This window comes from Schistocerca serialis, chromosome 1 (assembly GCF_023864345.2).
Source record: "Schistocerca serialis cubense isolate TAMUIC-IGC-003099 chromosome 1, iqSchSeri2.2, whole genome shotgun sequence".
Taxonomy (NCBI): Eukaryota; Metazoa; Arthropoda; class Insecta; order Orthoptera; family Acrididae; genus Schistocerca; species Schistocerca serialis.
The window spans coordinates 1,197,269,575-1,197,289,842 of record NC_064638.1 but is presented as its reverse complement, the minus strand read 5'-3'; the positions used below and the strand labels follow the sequence as shown (position 1 = coordinate 1,197,289,842).

At 40.1% G+C, this 20,268-nt stretch overlaps 1 protein-coding gene across 6 annotated transcripts in view; it reads right to left on the bottom strand.

Annotated features, from left to right (window-relative positions):
• LOC126418843 (scoloptoxin SSD14) overlaps positions 1-20,268 on the bottom strand; it is a 562,060-nt gene that overhangs the window by 41,481 nt on the left and 500,311 nt on the right. For all 6 annotated transcript variants that reach the window (XM_050085850.1, XM_050085859.1, XM_050085842.1 and 3 more), the window contains one exon: positions 10,189-10,400. In XM_050085850.1, coding sequence (XP_049941807.1) covers positions 10,189-10,400 — 212 coding nt within the window. The remainder of the gene's footprint in view (positions 1-10,188; positions 10,401-20,268) is intronic.

Sequence of the window (20,268 nt, the reverse complement as noted above, 5' to 3'; positions counted from 1 at the left end):
CCCAGCAAAAGATCACCACCTTGCCATGGTGTTGCAGCCGCTGTAAGGAGTCATGGATGAGCTGAATCAGTGGGTCTACCGGATACATTTGGTGAAGTGCCTGCAGCGCACCAAGAGAGTCAGAACAGACAAGAAAACTCTTACAGGGATCTCTGTGAACCCTCTCCAGTGCCATCAGAATGCCATATAACTCCACATCATAATTTGTAAATTGTTCTGAAAGACACACTTTAAAAACCGTATCAGGGAAAACTGCAGAACAACAGAGAGCATTCCCCTCCTGGGATCCATCTGTATAAATAATGATAAAGCTATGGTACATACTTAAAATAGATGAAAACAAAGTTGTAAAAACCAAATCTGGAGTACAACTTCTCGTGTACTGTGTCAATCTTTGGGCCTCTGAAGACATGGTTTGGAATCCATTGAGGATTGTAAAAGGCAGTGTTCAATAGTGTTATGGCCACAGGCATTAGTGATGCTAGTGTAAAAGAGAGGTGGCACTCATAGTGATGAGCACCGTGTGGTAAAGGAACAGGAACTGTAGAGAGTCGGTGGAGGAAATGGTTGTTATATTTTACAGAAGAGGGTATGTTGCAGGTAAGAGGCTGAAGGTGTTGATCTACAAAATCGACAATTCTGTCAGTGAGGGCACAGAAACCAGCCACAATGGGGCATCCTGGGTGGTGGGGTTTATAGAGTTTAGGAAGCATGTACAAGGTAGGAGTGCGGGAAGTGATAGGGGTGAGCAGAGGGATGGGCTGAGGGAAGAGGTTCTGAGATGGTCCTAAGGATTTGAGGAGACTTGAGATCCTACTGGATTTCTAATGAGGCCATTGTGGCAGGGTTTGTAGGCGGAAGAATCTGACAGCTGGCAGAGTCACTCTGCCAGGTATCCTTGTGGTTCAAAACAACAGTGGTGAAGCCATTGTCAGCAGGTAGAATTATTAAATTGAGAACAGTTTTTAGGTGGTGGATTGTGGTTCTTTCTGCAGATGTAGGTTAGTTTGCATGTTGAGGGATTTGAGGAATGACTGTGAGGCAGAGTTCGAGGTTAATACATTCTGTTAAGATAACAGAGTGATTTGAGGGCAGTTCTTCATGTCAATGACTGCTTCACAGCCTGTGCCATCTGGTTTCTTCCCACCAACATCAGCTTTCTCGAATTGTGCATGTGAGAACTCTCCCTGCAATATATCCTACATTCCCATAATCCTCCTGGTCTCAATCTTCATTAGTCACTGTCCTTAGCCATCTAGTCCATTCCCTGTTCCCATACCAGCATTGCACAGCCCTCTATTCCACCAATACACCAAGTCTGTTTACTTCTCTCCTTTTCTGCTACCCCCCTCCCCTACCCTCCCAACTGCACCTAGCTGGCCTACCCTCTCTCCACCTTGTCCCCGCTCACTCTGCTCCCACAAGCAGCACTTTACCGTTCCCCACTGTTACTACCATCTGGTTGCCGCTCCCACCATGCGCTGCTCCTCGCAGTGTGACTTCAGCTACCAGAGTTATGGTGAGTAGCAACTACCCTTTTCATAACATTGTTAGTTATCCTTACTCTTTCCATCATTTAATTCCACCCAGAACTTTAAAGTATCATATGAATGCTGAAAGGCACAGCAATTAGCTTCAAAGAGGCAGTAATTTACTTAAATTTAAAATAATAATTCTTTCTCCAAATATACCATATGAATGATTGTGACAAGCAATTTTCCCCTAATAAAACAAACCGTATGTACATTTTTTCCAGCTGCTTATTTGAGGTGTTAGCACAAACACAATGCAGTCGCATCCGTTAAACTGGTACATCTTAGTACGAAGCTGAAAATATTAACAGTTTGGTCTTGCCCACAATAAAGGGTTGTCTTATTCATAATTTAGTTGAAACTGGTTGTGTGAATAAAACTAAGTGACAACTGTGTTGAATAATTTCAGTACATTAGCATCATTCTGAAAACTGTCTTAGTCAAACACAGGAACAATCTACACCACTGTAGACATTCATAGTCAGACTTTTGACATTGTCTACATTGATTACTTGAAGATTATGGGATGTGAAGAAGTTTTCCCTGACCAGCGACAGTGTCAGAGATGAAGACAATGCTGGCTACAGCACAATATCTAGACTGGAAAACAACAAAAAAGAAGCGCTAATATTGTAAGTAACATGGGGATGACTAAGCTGCCGATGCAGCAGAGTGATGTCACCGAAATTAGAGCAAAACGTCATTCTGTTGAAAAGACACAGTGAAGCAATGTGCAAGTCCTACACATGAACGGCTTTACAGCACAAGGATATTGCAGAAATAAACAAACAAAGCCTGATAGGAGGAGCTGTGACACCAAAGCGTAGTGCAGAGTTCTGACTAATTCAGAAAACTAGGGCACATTCAGTCATTCTTGCCACATGATAATATCACTGGCATAGACCAACTGGTACATATACTATTTACTTCCAAAGCCCAGTTCTTACGTCTGCAGCTAACCAGTCCCAAGATGGGAACTGTCATGCTCCACCTGCATTCCATCTTGACGACTTCAATCTACAATGCAACTGCCAGTCCGGTCTGAAGAACTTAGCTGCTGTGGGCTGCTGCCACTCTGGCTTTGCCTCCACTGATGAGAAGACTTACTTGCCTCCCACCATCAGGGCCCCTAGAGGCCTAGCTAACAGTACCTGGGAAACTTCCAAGCTATAATCATCCCAGGAGAACACAGTAGCTCCCATTCCCCTATCTGCACCCACAATCAGACACCAACGACTACAGTCAGCTTGTACAGAGCTGTTGGGTGCCTTTCTCAGACTGCTGTATATATCAATGAGAGCACTCTGGTAACCTGCTAGCTGCATTGCTCGCTACCGAGACTGCACAGGCAATGTCTGCAGTGTGTCTGATGAACAACCTCCTGTTATGTAGTTGCCTGCAGCACGTGCAGTTCCATTGCTGCGGTGGCCGAGGCTGACGCACGCAAATGTCAATGCACATCAGTCTTGCGTGAGCTTCCCCTCTCCCCTGGCTACCAGCAACCTTAAAGAACATAACTGTGTATCTACGAACAACAAACGTGTATTCATTTAACAGTATCTTCCTGTGCCTTCGGACATCTGACAGATCCCTATCCCCACAGTCCACATTCCTATACTGGCAACCATAGAGGTCCTGACTCTGGTCCTCTGTAATGAGATTATCTGTTTTTTGTTATGAAGGTAAGACTGCATCTGTGCAAGAGTTATTTCATGAACGTGGTAAAATTAGTTTGCCAAGTAAAGTTTTTTGGTGCACACAATGTATGACGAACAGCTCAGTCAGAAGAAAAAGTGTCATTAAAATAAAGTTTACTTCTTGCAATATAAATAAGCCAATGGTTTGACTTAACGCCATTACTGTAGTCTGTACAGTATCATTTATTTCTGTTATCCAGCTTCATCTTCATATTCATATTCAAAGATAGCCCCCCTGTTTGTTCTTAAGATTAAGGTGAATGTAAATGTTCATTAAAGAATTATGAACAAGAAAAGCCTCTCAGAGAGAGAGAGAGAGAGAGAGAGAGAGACTTTTTGCACCAATGCATTGCAAACAACTACTACTTAAAAGTGCAATGCTAATGTAAAGCAAAAGAAGTATTTAAACAGATTTCCAAAAAAAGTTGCTAACTGCGTAAAACAACAAATGGCTAATCTGTAGAAAATTTTGATAGCCACTACAATGTTAGCTCTATTAGTTGACGTGTCATGTATTGTGTACTTTACTGAGAGATAAAAAACACCTCCACTGAATCTATCTATGACTATATTGCATATTAGTGAATGAGCACAATCAAAATGACTACAATGCAACACTTGACCATTTAATTATGGGAAACACTATGAAAGGATGTCTCAGACAGCTTCAAGTACACCTAAATTGTATGTTGATCATTTGTTGGCTTGTTTTTTTTTTCGTGTTACCTGGGCTTCACATTGTAAGCCCCTTTTACAATACATAACTTTAAACTACAAGAAGTATGTAATATTTCCAGTATCTCTGTGGATATAGTACCCATGAAGCATAGAGCTTGTATGGTCTACATACAACGGGCAATCAATAAGTAACGCAACACACTTTTGTTCTGAAAGCAGGATGCTTTTATTCATGATTCTAATACACCATATTATTCCCCATTCTTTTGGCTACAAAACACTACTTTTCAACATAATCCATGTTCATTGTGACAGCCTTACACCACCTTATTGGAAGGGCCTGTATGCCTGCATTGCACCACTTTGATGGTCAACACTGGGGGCCAGTGTCTTGCTGCATCAATAACCTGCCAATCACCCACATACTGCTTCCACATATATGGTCCTTCATTGCTCTTTATGGTCTTCCATTAGGCGGTGAGAAACCAGTGGGCACACACATTTGAGTAGGCCTACCACAACTGGTGGACAACTGTGTCAGCACTACCAACAGAGACATCCAACTGTGCAGCAAGGTGTTTGATAGAGATCGATCAATCACCTTGAATGAGACTATGTGCACATTTCAACGTTGCAGGAGTTGCAGATGTGTGTGTAGCCAACCGGCACATGTGAGACCTGACAGGTTTGTGTGACCTTTTTGCAATGGTGACACACACACACACACACACACACACACACACACACACACACACACACACACACACACACACACCCCTCGCTCAATGAGTCAATGTGCTTTTCTTTACTGCTAGCTCTCCACCGCTGCTTCTTGAAAGTAGACTTTTGCAGGATAGTCTGTGTCTGTCAAACATTTCAGGTTTTTCAGAATTTCAGTGACACTCTCCCACTGGACAAACAAAGCTCTGACAATTTGTCCTCTGCTGTGTGTAGATTCCATATCTGCAATCCTACATAGGAGGGGGTCCTGTGCACTTCACTAATATCACAGAATGAGGTAAGTGTTTTGTAAGCAATCTCATTTGTAGTCTCAAGTGTGTTTCACCAGTGTCCTACCATTTAACCAAAGTCTATGACGTGCTTTATCTATGACTGATCCTAAGAAATTATTCCATTTCAGCTCTCTGTACATCAGTAAACCCATGTATTTTAAAAGTTCATAGAATCAGATTATGACCCACTGATGTTGCTATTATACAATATGACATTTTCCATTATCTGAACTGTACAACTTTACATTTCTGAACATTTAAATGAAGTTGTTTTAATCTTCACACTGCTGAAATCTTGTCAAGATCTGACTGACTATTTGCATAGCTTTTCTCAGACTACTGTTCATTATATATACCAGCATAATCCGTAAAAAGTCTTAAGTTACTATTAAAATTGTCTGCCAGGCCATTTACATACAGTAAGAACAACTCAGTTCCCTGGGGCACATTAACGAAGAAACATTCACAATTGTCAATCTTGATGAAACTTTGTTACAACATAAACTAAAGCAACTTTCAGGCTACATGCATCCATTTGTAATAAAGCTGGTTTCTGAAATACAATTTTTTTGGAAAACAAACTGTAACTATGTGCTGTCAGAGTACTGGCAGTATACCTAATAAAATATCTAAACATTCTTTATTGGTCTAGTTGTTTATTTCATTTATATTTTAAATTGTTATTTTACATCTTTTTTAGTTTACCATTACTCTTTTTTTTTAATTGCTGCTGCTTCTGTTGAGGATTCAACAAAAGATAAACTGCTGTAGCCTTACTACCAATGAATCCCTAATTCTGTCATTTTTAGCCAATATAATCTTATTTTTGTCAATATAAGGAATTACATCATTTTATGTGAGCTCAGTATATGTGAAAACGACTTTTACAACTGCACAAATAGAAGGTGCAGGCAGGTATAAATTCTTTTTTAACTAGTGGTGAACATATAGTCATCCGATGAAATATTCAGTTCCAAAATAAAGCTTGTTGCTAAATGCATAACACTAAGTGACATGTGATAGTGCTGTCTTAACAAGGCAAAGCTGTTGGGAAACTACTACTACTATTACTGAGAGATATTTTCTTTAAGCCTTTATTAACTGTCAGCCACTGCGAAAACTACCACAACACTGCTGCTCATCACTCATTCTTCCATCACAATATGTCCACCAAACAGCTCTTCACTTCTATGGTGTTATTATGAACAACTATGCTGCTCATTTTGCAGCCACTGTGTATCACCTGGACCAAGTCCACAGTAGCAGTCGGCCACTTGCAAGACTGAGTGATCCGGTTTCCAGTCACATGGAACACAGTGCATTGACAAAGCAGTTTTAATTCTACTCAAACATTATCTGAACTGCACTACCACTGAAGACGGATGGTTCTTTTCCGAAATACTTTACACTGACTATTCACCACAGTTTCTGTAAGTTTCAATACCACTGGAACACAGCATAAAGGGGGGAAAGGGGGGCCAGGCGGCATCTGCGTGATGAACTTATCAACACTGCTGTAATTAATCCATAAATGCAACTCTTCAATTAATCTAAAGCTAGATGTACTTGCTGGCTTTGCTGAAATTATAGTTGTCGATTATATTACAAGAGAAGAATTTTAATTGCCGGTTTTTGCTTTACACCAAACCAAAAATGATTTTTAGTAATATCCATACCTTATTTTTACACTGAGTAGTGTTGCTTCATACCTTTAATGCATGGCTTAATTTAATTGCCAGTTTTGGGCATTTTCTCAACTGTAATACTGACTACACAAACACATATAGCATCTCCTCGACTGTCTTTCCCCTCTATCTACCCCCCATCCCAATACTCTATCGGCTGCCGAAGGATAAAACATTTATGGAGAAACGTGTGGGTTAAAGCTCTTCTGTCCGTGTTTGCTCATAAATAGATCTCACACATACACACAACAGTCCACTTTTTTACTATGCACATTTTCCACCCTGGCTTATACACTCAGATAGTTCACAATGTCTTTTAAAGAGCTGTTTTAGAATCACTGCAAAGTTATCATCTAAATCTTTCTTACATTCAAGTTGAGATGTTCTAGTTCAAATGACAACTATTACTGTTTACCTTTCATTTGCGACCTCAGTTAAGCAGTTGCAATGTAAGGATCGAAGTAAACAATTTACTTTTTGACTATACTCGCAGACAAATATAATTGACAATAAGGCCACCTCAAATAATGTATCCCACATTTACAAATTACATTTGCAAATTCATACACAAGGCATCAACTTTTTCTTAAAAATGATCTGTCAGTCCTCCTGTCATTGGTGAATAGAAAGTTATTTAAATTATCTATTCTGATTTCTGTAACTGAAAAATGTTTCTACTGATAAAGCAATTTTTTTCATACTTTATCCCCTTTCTCGTAGCAAGGGCACACAATTACCACATGTTCTACAACATTTATTGACCAAGCAATATCCCTTAAGGTAGTGAAAGTTTATCTCTGTTTATCCAATCTCTATGAGAAACACCATTAAAGTTAAAGGACTCTGCATGACTTCCTGCAACAACCACATTGTTATACAATTACACAGTCCAATGAAGATCAACTTTTGTTTCATTGCCCACCTGCTATTTCATTAGTAAATTTTACAATATTTCACTCTAAAGAAGTGAGATGCACAACAGAAAGCAAAAAGTACGTCTCTGGACGTGGCACCTTCCTACTATGCTTGGAGTAAACTGAAGTTATCTATTTGAGCTAGACCATCTACCTGCTGCACTGCACTGCTGAAACTACCTCTATTCAGTACTGTGCCCCCCCCCCCCCCCCCCCTGCAAAAACTGCAATCGAGCCACAAATTATATATATTAATCCAGCCTCAATTTTGCATCTCTCAGGGTTACCAAATATTTTCTTCTTCCTGCTGTTCTTGATGCATCAGTGTGGCAGTTAAGTAACTATTGGCATGAGAACTTCACACTCACCGAGAATTAATATGATAAAAATGTGATAACTTTAGCCCATACATTACATTAGTCATATTCCATGGATCCCAAGGAGAGGTTCTTTGGGATGTAAAAGATTTACAATAATGAAACGACAAATTACTGTATCAAAGTGTTAATTTTAATTATAATCTATAACATTAATTTGAAGAATTTGTGTGTGTGTGTGTGTGTGTGTGTGTGTGTGTGTGTGTGTGTGTGTGTGTGTGTGTGTGTGTGTGTGGTGGGGGGGGGGGGGGGGGGAGGGATTATTTGTCACCGGAATATGAGTTGCCCAATACAACTATCTTTTAATTTAGTTTTAAAATCCACTGACATTTAAAGTGAAGGATGATTAATGTTCGTCATCCAGTGGACAATGTCAAATTTATTGTGGTGGTAGATTGTCGCCTGCATGTGCACCCATAACTTCCTTGACATCTTTGTACAGGTAGTTTTTGGTCCTAGTGTTATGTTCATGCTTTTTCACTATACATTGTGAGAAGAGAAATATTTTAATGACAAAGGTCATTTTGAGTCTCATACAAAATGATTCCATAGCAAAACAGTGAATGGAAATATGCAGAATAAATTATTTTTTTTTCATTTTTAAACCTCCCTTTTAATTTAACATGTGTACTGGAAATACAACTGAACCAAGCTGCTTCATTAATTCTATGCAGTAGTTTCTCAACTGATGTGATCTCTGCAGTCCCAGAAACTTCGCATGTCTACTTGTATTTCATTGTTTGAGAAACATAACAGCATATGGAGTTCTGAGAAAAGTACTGAAGTGTATGCATCAGAGTATGTCAACCAGTCCTGATAATCACAAGACACCAAACCACTGTGTTGAAAAAGGCAGAGATGAAAACCAAATTTATAGATAATTTGCCTTTCTCCAGCTGTAACTGCATACCTAAACATATCATCTATGAATTAAGCAATTGTTCACAAGGGTAGCTATGTGGTAGAATATTATGAAGCTATCTTTAATATTTAAATGCACTGCCAAATAATGACACACTGGAGATTTAATGCTTTAACAATATTTTTCTCTTTATCATCTGAAGTCATGTCTGTTGCCTTCTTATACATATCTACAGTTACTGCCACTGTGAGAAAGTGGTAATGAACTTACAGTTCAAATGTGTACATTCTGCCTCCATAACTGCATCAGGTCCTAAGCTCATTTATGGATATTTCTTGAGTAGTAGATCAAAAATTTATTTTGATTGTATGCGTATTGTATCACAGATTTTGTTGTTGTTGTAGTAAAAGATAGGAAAATTGTACTTTCATCACCACAGCAACAAAATTTTTACCCTAAATCTCTTTCCACCAATGGAGACTCCCTGTACATGGTCAGTTCACCTTGGTTGGTTTGCTTTAATCCTACGATGTACTGATATAAACACGCCACAATTTAAAGAAGTATTAATGGGATGTATAGAATCAGTCCACTGAAACGGCTTGTAACATGCACTAGCCAAGATTTTGTACATAAGTACCTCACAACTGCTCTTAGAAGTAACTTGGAAAAGGTAGCTCATCAAGACTTACATTCTCAGGACGTTAGGAGGCACAAGTTCAGCTACTAATTTCTGCTGTACTCAACCTGTATGCCACATCTAGAACTCCCTCTGCATCCTCATCTCCATTAACAACACACAAAGTATTACTGCCTAATGCTCATTTAAGGACCATAACGGATTAATTATTGTGCCTTTGACTTACCTAGCATAATTTATCATTCAATAGTTCTCTCCTTTAATTGCCAAATGTATTCTGAAACTTCGGAGCATGACAGCAAAAAAAATTAAAAGACAAAGGAGTAATCTTCCTCCTAAGCCCATTATTACACAACAATTCTACTTAGGGTATATCCACTTAAACATGTCCTTCAAGAATCCATACACAGACGTACATTCTACTTCACTGACCTCATTGGAAAGTTTAGTTAACATTACAGTTTATTATGATTTTTACTACCACTCGCTGACATTTAACAAGGAAGACTCAAAACCACGACATTTTGGAGATAGGTTCTTCAAGGAACGAATATATTATTGCAATACAAACGAGCAGCTCGGTGTTAATATTGCTCGACAGTCGAATGGGATAACGAACGAGTTAATTTTCGACAGGAAACCTAACAAACCAATAATATGTGACATTCATTTGAGTGTCAGATCGATATATCTACATTATCTGGAGAAGAGAATTGGCTGCAGATAGCGTTCCAAGACAGAACAACTCAAGTATTTCTCAACGAGTTATTCATTTTAAATTCACAATTACCTATTTGGCTCTTGCTCTCGTCGTCGTACAGTTCTTCTCGGACTTGCGCTGGAGCTGTTTCACGAGCATTGAGCGTAACAGCAGTTTTGTTTATGTACAATGTCATCAGGAAACCACCACCAAGACCCATACTCTGGCAGTTCACAACTCCATTGCAAAACAAAGTTGCTATTGCTGCATCAACCACAGATCCATTCTTCAGAAGAATATCTCTACAAAAATCAAAAACATGCATTCACAATGGACAATCCAACATTAATTAACACGTATTTAAAAAATCAAGTGATAATGCATAACTAATTTGTATGCAAAATAAACATGTCCAAATGAGGCACAGAAAATTATAAACCAGTCCACGAAAATGAGGACCAACCGCAGCGCTGCAAATAACCTGGCAACCTTCAAGACATCCAAGAGCAACGTGATCAAAACGAATGAAATAATAAACAAAGATACATTTCAACAATAAATTTAATTTACAGGATTACAATACGAAGCTTGCACACACAAGACAAATCACTTGAAGTCTTTTCCCAAAACAAAGGAAAACAGTTCATGACGCGAAATAATATTAAATAAGTCCTTCGTACACAAAGGCAAAAAACGTCGACATGACTAAGGCGAGGCACAGTTCTCACTCCACTGATTTTTCCGCTTTCTGATGGACGCAGCGGATTTCAAGTAACTGTGGGAACATCACTTCCACTCCGAACACTTCCACATTGTTCTACTCAAAGTCCACTTTCTTAATACCGAAGAGTATAATCAGTCCGAAGAGTTCCAAATTACACGTCACTGGACTTTCGCGCCGCCAGTTTTTGCAGGTTCCTTCTTCTTCTGCTCCGCATTCTGTAGCTTCGTAACAATCTTCCTTGAATGTCCGCAAGGATCGAAATGGTTTGTGTGTTCACTAGCTTCTTTCTTCGTACGCTGTTTTCCGCTATGGCCCGAATATATATGCTTATCGTATTCGTAGTTGTAATGCTCGTATTCGTCAAAATGGCTTTCAGACATATTGAATACCAAAACTTAAAGTAACTTGACTGTAACGACTTATCACCACAACGGTTGCCCACAGAATAAACGCTGCTCGTGCTTGCCGCTGCGGCTATTTCAAGCTTCTGTGGCGCATGCGTCAGCGGTTTGCCACTGGGTCCCCCGCTTCTGATTGGTGGAGAAAAGAAAGTTACATAAAACTTTAGAAAGCTTCAATAGAGCTGCTCCAGTTGTATTTTCATGTATGAAAATTTGAAATACACTGATTCTCGTTAGTAGTTGCTAATATTATTACAATATATAAATAGGTCGTAAAAAATGTTTCGGTCTTTCCCCCACCACACGCTTGCCGGTGAAGGCGCGAGTTCCCCTCTCCCACTTCCAGTGTTGAGTATCTTGTGTACTTGTAGAGCTGACAGTTACTGCGTGCTCGAATCATGTTACTCCAAAAAACGCTTTGCACCACTGAGCGTTTTTTCCTCTGTTGCAGATGGCTTAACAATAAAACGTAACTACAGCATTGATCTTGAAATCTACTTCTACAAACCGAAAAAAACAATTCACAACTACTGATGATACAAAAAATAGGAGGTAGTTATGTGTGTGTGTGTGTGTGTGTGTGTGTGTGTGTGTGTCGAAGTAACTAAACATCTACTAAAGATTGGGGACTTAAGTAAACAACTGTTCGAAGTGGTAACTGTTAATAGGCCGCCAGATAACCAAATGCAGCTATTACTTACGACTTCCTGAGACCACTGATAATTATGATAACTGTGTAAATATTTTTACAAGTGTGATGCGCAAGTTATAAGACAGTATCGTGCGGTTCAAGTGACAAATATTATCTGACGTGGCCAGCCAAAAGTTAAAAAAGCAAATCTATCGGCTCTCCAAGATCTTTGTGGAATGCTAGAGCTATCCCATTTCATACCAACGAGCACGCTACAGAAAAAAAAACAAAAATAGAAATAACTTTTTATACACTCGTATTTATAAATCTGGTCTGTTACCTCTAAGTTTCGTTCCAATATGCTTCTGCAAGTATTCGGCATAGAACCCTTCCTGCAATGGTTAATTTCTAATATTTTTGGTGCAGGAATGCACCTTTTCAACCCCAACCCCTGCCCCTTCCCTTCCCCCAAGCCATGAAAATCACGTTTCGATTATGGAAACCTTAAATAAAACTTACAATGGGAAATAATTTTCTACGACTTCGGAACCAATCGCAAGCGCCCCCCCCACCACACACACACACACACACACACACACACACACACACACATGCCCCTGCCCATGTCATCACTATTGCCACCCATTGTCTTGTTCACTGGTGCCGGCGTAGTAGCAAATTATAGTTACGTTGCGATGTAATACGCGTGTATTATTTTATATCTCCGGTGCCGACTTGTTCCAGTGCGTTCAAAAAATCCAAGGGAGGTGCTGGAACGTCGTTCCGGCCGAAATTAGGACCCTGGTTCCCTGATATTAAGTTATATATTTTCGTCTCGAATGAGACTGACGAACATACTGACTCCTCAAACTTGTGCCGGAAGTACTACTTTTCGCGGACTAGTGCTCTACGGGCTGAGCTATCAAAGCAAGACTCACGACCAGCCCGTGAGTCTACAGTGATCCAGATCGCTGCCCGCTTAGATATGGGTGGCCAGGAACTATTATCTATCACTGTAACATTACATACCATCCACTCAGGTGCTTTCGAACTCTTCATTTTTCCTCGCGTGTCTGTTTAGCTCTAGATTATTATTTCTTTCGCAGCTTTTCTTCCATGACCACCTCATGTCCTACCTATCGAACTGTGGATAAGCCGAGTCTCCGCAATATCCTTTCTTTGAAAAGTGCTAGTCCCGCAAGGTATGCAGGAGAACTTCCACGACCTTTGGACAGTAACAGCTCTACTGTATGTCTGCGAAGGCGGGTCGTGTGTCATGCTTTGACAACTCGCGGAAGGCAAATGTCCCAGGTTCGTGTCCCGATCCTGCGGAGTGTTTTAACCTGCCAGAAAGTTTCAAATCGGCGCACTCTCTTTACAGAGAGAAAATCCATTTTGGATGCTGCCACGCGTGGTTTAAAACGTGAGTTTGACAAAATTATGTGAGGTGCCGATGAGTCTACTTTCACGTCAGCACCGTGTAGCGAAGTGTCGCGTTAACACACGCTGCACGAAAACTTGTCAAAAGAATGTAAGGACTGATTTAGAGGCATCAATGGTCTTTGGCACATACTAGAAAGTCCACGCTAGGTCGCAAAGTTTATAAAATAAAAATATTCGCGATCTCCACTTAACGTACAGCAGTTATAAATGCGTGAAGTTTAACTGCAATTTAATGCGTCACGGGTTGTGCTTTTCGCCGAGACAAGCAAAGTGAACAGAGATTCAAATAATAAACAGAACAAAAAAAAAAGCAAATTTACCCTCCCAAATATACTTGATTGGGATGATTTCGTAACAGTGTTTCAAGCATATTTAAACACCTCCACCGTCAGCGCCATGATGATGTGCCGTCCAGTCCACTATACTCCGTTCATCGGAAGAATAAACCACATGTAAACATGACACTATGTATTCTTCCGCGTTTGCTGGAACCTCATTGCATTTCGTTTCACGTGGAATGAATGTCAAGCTGTAGCGAGGACAATAAAGTACTTAATGAGGATACGTTTTATGCTGTGCGTTACGTGTACATCGACTCAGCGATAGATAATACGGGGCAACAGCTTTACCGGCGCATATAACTTTGACAGCACCGGCCAGGCAAGTGATCCAGATTATCTGCATTGATGTGAACAGTTGCAATAAATACGTAAAAAGCGATGAGCAGAGAATAACAGAGCTTTGAATGTCATTTAATTTTTAAACGGAACGAAAAAATACATGGTAAAACTCAGGTGATACGCTTCTCAGATTACCACACCTCTATCTTAGCTAACATTGTATTTTAATAAAAAAGTTACGGAAATTCCCGATTTTAACAAGGGTAATTTTTCTGCAAGAGGTAATGTGGCCTAAAAGCGCACTGCTGGAATTTTTCCATCTAGTTAATTATTGAAGCCACTGAAGGTATTACAGTCAGTCGTCTGGTAATCTCTGAACTGCTTCCATATCGGACTCCGTGGAATACATTACAGTACTATTACGTTGATAACAGAGCGATCAGCAACCGAATCCCAAGCCACCAAGAAGTCCACATTTTCTCCTCCTCTTTTATCATCTGTTATTCTGCATTTCGCCATCATTCCGCAGTGACGCGTCACAAAGCTTGGTGCATTAGTTCCAGTATGTCTGGCAGCTTAGATATCTTGTTATTTCTCGTGACAAATCCCTTTACTTGGCTCCAGATCATTTTTATTCGGTTCAGATCGCAGTGTTAATGTGACAACTGCAAAAACGCAGCATTTCTACAGTGTGCGCGACGCCGTATAAATTGTTTTCCATGTTTCTAGGACGTTTTTCACTGTGACTCGTGAGAGACCACATCTGTCCTATAAAACAATTGGCATATTCTAACAAAGAGTACGTAGGTTTTCATTTTTTTCCAAAGAATTTAACTGTGTAATTTTTATTACCTTCAAAATCTTTAACAATCTTTTATAAAATATCGATAATGAAGAGTGTGTGTGTGCGTGTGGAACTAAAAGCAGAATTTTGCGTGTAATTAGAAACTAGAAGACCTGCATTTTTCCTGAAAAAAATGATGGTTAAGTATGAGTTAATTACCATGCATCTGAACAAAAAAAATTGTAGAACACAACGAACGGGTCTCCAACCGCCACCCACCTGTCCACTCATTTATATTTCTACCACGCCACCACTTACGCCACAAATATTAGGTACGTATTCTCAAAAACTGTCAAAGCTGTTTTTCCCTGTGTAATCTCGTGAAAAACATTAACACCAACTTGTTTCTAGCCATTAACGGTGTTTCGCTACGAAGTACGAAGAGTCTCATCCATTTTTGCGGTATAAACAGCGAGACACTCAGAGCACAAGTAGCGCTTAGTGAGATTGTGATTGTACACGATTTTTTAAATCAAAATTACGCAGTTAAAGTATGATTAATAAAAACGTCGATGGCTGTTAATACATCAGAATGCCTTAAAGTTTCTTTTACAGTGATATAGTAATAACATTTTATACATAAGGATTGATTAAGAGGCATCAATGATCTTTGGCACATACTTCTTGGCTACTTTTGGAACAAAAAGACAAAAACCAACTGGTTTAAAGAAGTACAAATGGATCTTAAAGGGTTGAACATTACCAAACCTCAAATTGAACATAGATAACAGAAGCCGCTGCTGAAGAACAAATACATACAACTGACATTCAAAACATCACAACAGAAGTACGTCATATCTACAGAAGCCATATCACTCCGAGTGAAGTTTAGTTATATCCCTCTTGACATGTAATGGTCTGTGGGGAAAAATCCTTCACTTGGAATGAAATTTTCACTCTACAGCGGAGTGTGCGGCGATATGAAACTTCCTGGCAGATTAAAACTGTGTGCAGGACCGAGACTCGAACTCGGGACCTTTGCCTTTCGCGGGCAAGTGCTCTACCGACTGAGCTACCCAAGCACGACTCACGCCCCGTCCGTAAAGCACTTGCCCGCGAATGGCAAAGGTCCCGAGTTCGAGTCTCGGTCCGGCACACAGTTTTAATCTGCCAGGAAGTTTCAACCTTCACTTGTTTGAGTATATCCCAAAAACAGGTTCAACAAATTTCCAGGTCCAGGTAACTGAATACGCGTTTTCTTTCTTTTTTGCGCGTTAAGAAGTTCCCACTAAATGGCCGCATAATATTTTGGGATATACAAAATAACTCGAACCAGACAAATGCAAAAAAATTGTTTTTTCTGTTCCTGGAAGAGATTTTCCATTGTCAATGTGCAGTTCGTCGTTTAGTAACAAATTGGATAAACTCTGACCTCCAAATATGGTAACGTATTCTCACACTGTCTTTTTTAGGAGCTAACAGACGTACAGGAACCCAGAGTTCGAATTAGCTGTAGTAAACAGTAAACGTAACTATATAAAATAGGCTCAGAATGGCCATTGTCACGGCATCTTCGCTCTTGGCATTAGTTCATCTCAAGAGTGGAACCAGATACGGAAATTATTACTTTAACATTTCCGCGAAAGTACCTCTGATAAGCCGTTCGGCTCCCAGAAGCTTCTCTTTTTAATGGAAATTTCGTGTACTAAGTGCGAATAGCGCGCGCTACCTGTACGTTCTGTATTTGTCCATTACGTATGCTTCCTCGATTGACACTGGAAGACATTTTGCGGCATTTCGACGTCACGTGTGAAATGGGGGCACAGAGGGACGCAGCATCATAACTTAGAAAATAATAAACGCGTGTCTCTTTGGTAGCTGCGTGATTCGGGCCTACGCAGCACCAGTAGAAGTTGGGCGTGGTGTTAAGTGTCGAGTCCACTGGGGAACCCCACACGCGCCTCGCGAACAGCGGGAATCACACTCCGCCCAAGAACAGCGGGAATCACACTGTCGTATTATCTGCGGCGTTTACAGTGTGACCGCGTCCACCAGGGTGCCTAATCTGTATCTTTCCGCCATTGTACCGATCGTTTCGGTACACAAGAGCACCGAACGATCTAGTACTCGAATTAGAGCCCCTGCGTTATTCAGTATGCATCTCGGAAGCGATGCCGTTCGGCTCTAGAGAACCGAAGGGCTGTTGTCGGTTCGCATCGCGCAAGCCAATCAAAAGCAAGCGGCCGCACACCCGCGCATGCGCACTGCAGCGCGCACAGCGCCACGAACACAAAGCGGCTAGCAGACGACAAAGGCGCGCTATTCTTCGAAGTTCCAAAAGTTGTGTTTACGTTGCCATGACGCCGCATTCCATCTAAATGACGTGCCCGCCCTCATCGCTCTTGCGCCTTAACTGTATCAGGCGCAGTATATCCATCTCCATGATTCTCAGCTGAAATGCACAGAAATTTTTAATTACCCCGACCGCATGTTTCCATACATGCATAATAACGATAGCGTATTTGTATTCTGCAAACTGTCGTAAATGCCGCATTATGCCATCTTATTCTCATTCACACTGATCAAACAACCTGGAACGTAATGCTCAATTCTTCTACTATAGCATAGAGAAATGTAGGCCGACTTCGCTGCCAAACGGTGTTGCGTAAGCCATAAATGCATGATAGTTTGGAAGGTTTCCAATATCAAGCTTCACATGATTGCTTTCCTTTGTTAGTCGAAAGTTATGAACACGTTTCGATAATCACCAACTAAACCATTTGTGGGAAAAAGTACACAAAGTCACTAGTAACGTTAGTTCACACTCATGTAATATACGTAAGCACAGCCAATGTCTTGATATTTAATGATCTTTAAACTCTTATTTACATAAAAACAACACGTATTTTGAGAGAATATTGACCGAAAACTTTTTTTAATGTAATCATTCACTGTAACAATCTAACCTAACCATATTTCTAACAAAGGAAAATAGTCTATTATGAACTCAATTTCCAACCGGATGCGTCCTCTGGTGATTCTTTAGTAACACATTCACTAAAGCCAAAGCTAAAACCGCTAAATAAGTTTAAAATAACAAATTATAGGTGTACATAAACCACAGCTCACCGATCGACAGGGCCACACCGAAATCCAAAACCTCTCGGTACAATTGTAAAATCGGTGAGAGGACCCTTCGGTAACAGGTCTAAGAAGCTTACTGAATAGGATATTTCAGTAAAGAACCGACTATGACGTCACTACCGAGACAAATCTATTACACCGATCGGTATGAACGATACAGAATAGGGCTAACGAACCGGTCGGCGGAAAACGCTGCCGGCGTTCTCGACGGAGGCAACGCATTTGGCGCTTGAGGTTGTGCGGAAGACGTCACAGGCGAATTCTGAGTAGTAAGCGGTTGGATACGACAAGCCAACGTCGGCATTTAAGAGGGGCGCAGGAATTTATTACCACGAAGGAACACTTATCACAATTGCGAAAGTTTTTAAAGAACGTTTTAAACACGACCAGCCGGAATACATAATCGAAAACTCAGCAACAGGGAACGTATAGCAAGAACAATGGGCACTTATGCAGTTTAGGGGGTACATGCGCTGTTCACGAGGAAAGTACCAATTTTTGAAGAAAACGCGTATTTCTGAAGAATACCAAAAAATTTTATTCCAAAAATTGTGTGTCACAGTCATATCCGACGCGTTCGTCACCAAAAAAGTACTTATTTTCATATGGATGCAAAAAAAGATCAATTAACCGTCTCAAATTTTTTTAGCAAAAATGATGTATTGCATATGTATGCACGGAATTTCAAAAACATTTTTTTTTGCAAAAAAGCTGGAATTAATAACAAAATTTTCTCAAAAAATTATATTTGTTTATTTTTCACAGATATACATTAAAGCTCGAATCACAGATTAGATAAAAACAGCTACCTCAAGTTAATTTGCAGCATTAGGATAGATTTTTCGAACATGCTCAATGAAATTGTGGAATGGATTTTCCCCAAAACGTTGACGCCAGAGAAATTCCGCCAGGTAGTTATTCAGCATAGCACGGAGAGTTCCGAAACGCCTTTAATTTTTTTCTTTAGCTTTTTGCCAGACTGATACAACGTGATTTATGGTTGCGTTTGTAAAGGGATCGACACAATAAAGCGAATGATTAACAGTCAGATGATTGCAGCCCAAGTTACCTATGGTGTTGTAAGCTTGCCACAAATCAGAAACTATTGTACTTTTTTGGTATTCCGTGCATATATATGCTTATATCTTCAGAAATACGCGTTTCCTTCAAAAATAGGTACTTTTCTCGTGATCAGCACATGTACCCCCTAAACTGCGTAAGTGCCGAACAATGAAGTAAACCAGTTAGCTTTCAAGTTTCTTTTTTTTATGTTTTAAATTGCAACACCCCATGAACCATGGATCTCGTCGCAGTAGGACACGTTGCATGACAACGTTGCTGATGGCCATACGGGAGGTATAACCACAATGCAGTGGTGCCTAGAGAGGACAGACAGACGCGTCATTCTTGCAGAGCAGCAAGCAGCCTTTTCAGTAGCAGCATGCTAGTCTGCATGACTGAATAAACTGGCCCTGTGACATTAGCTACCATCCAATTGTTATAATGGTATTCAGGAAGCACAATAAATGTTCCCGAGGCAAACTATTCCTGAGGTAAACTGTAAGAACCAGAGGTTTTTTCAGAGGAAGCATTAGGCAATCACCTACAAACGTGGGAAATGAATACAGTAGAAGATGACTGGGTAGCTTGGAGAAATAAAATAGTGAAGGCAGTACAGGATCAAATAGGTAAAAAGACAAGGTGCAGTAGAAATCCTTGAATATCACAGTAGATATTGAATTCACTTTATAAAAGGAAATAAAAAAAATTCAGTGAATGAAGTAGTTAAATGGGAATACAAACTTTTAAACAAATGAGTAGAACCTATAGGAAAATTAAAGATCCTTCTTGAGAAAAAGGAGCAGCTGTATCAATATCAATAGCTCAAATGGCAAGTCCGTATTAAGTAGGGAAGGGAAAGCTGAGAAGCAGAAGGAATGTGTAGAGTGTCTATATAGCGGTTACAATCTCGAGGGCAATATTGTAGAAAGAGAGGAGGAACGAAGTGAATATGAGAAATGAGATATGATACTGCGAGAAGAATTTTGCAGAGCACTGGAAGACCTGGAGAGTTATTGATATCTTGGGATAGGCAGCCAGAACAAAATTCTTCCTCCTGATGTGGAAGCTACATTAAAAAGGTAAAATACTTTCAAACTTCACGAAGAATGCTGTAATTCCAGTTCCCATAAAGAGAGGTGCTGACAGGTGTGAATAGTATCAAAGTATCAGTTTAATGAGTTATGGTTGCAAAATATTGTCAGTATTATTTACAGAAGAACGGAAAAACCGGCAGAAATCTATTTCCCGGAAGATAAGTTTGTGTTTGGGGGTAATGTATGAACACTTGAGACAATACTGACCATCTTATAATGGCAGGATGCCGAAGGCAAACCTACGTTTGTAGAATTTGTGCATTTGGA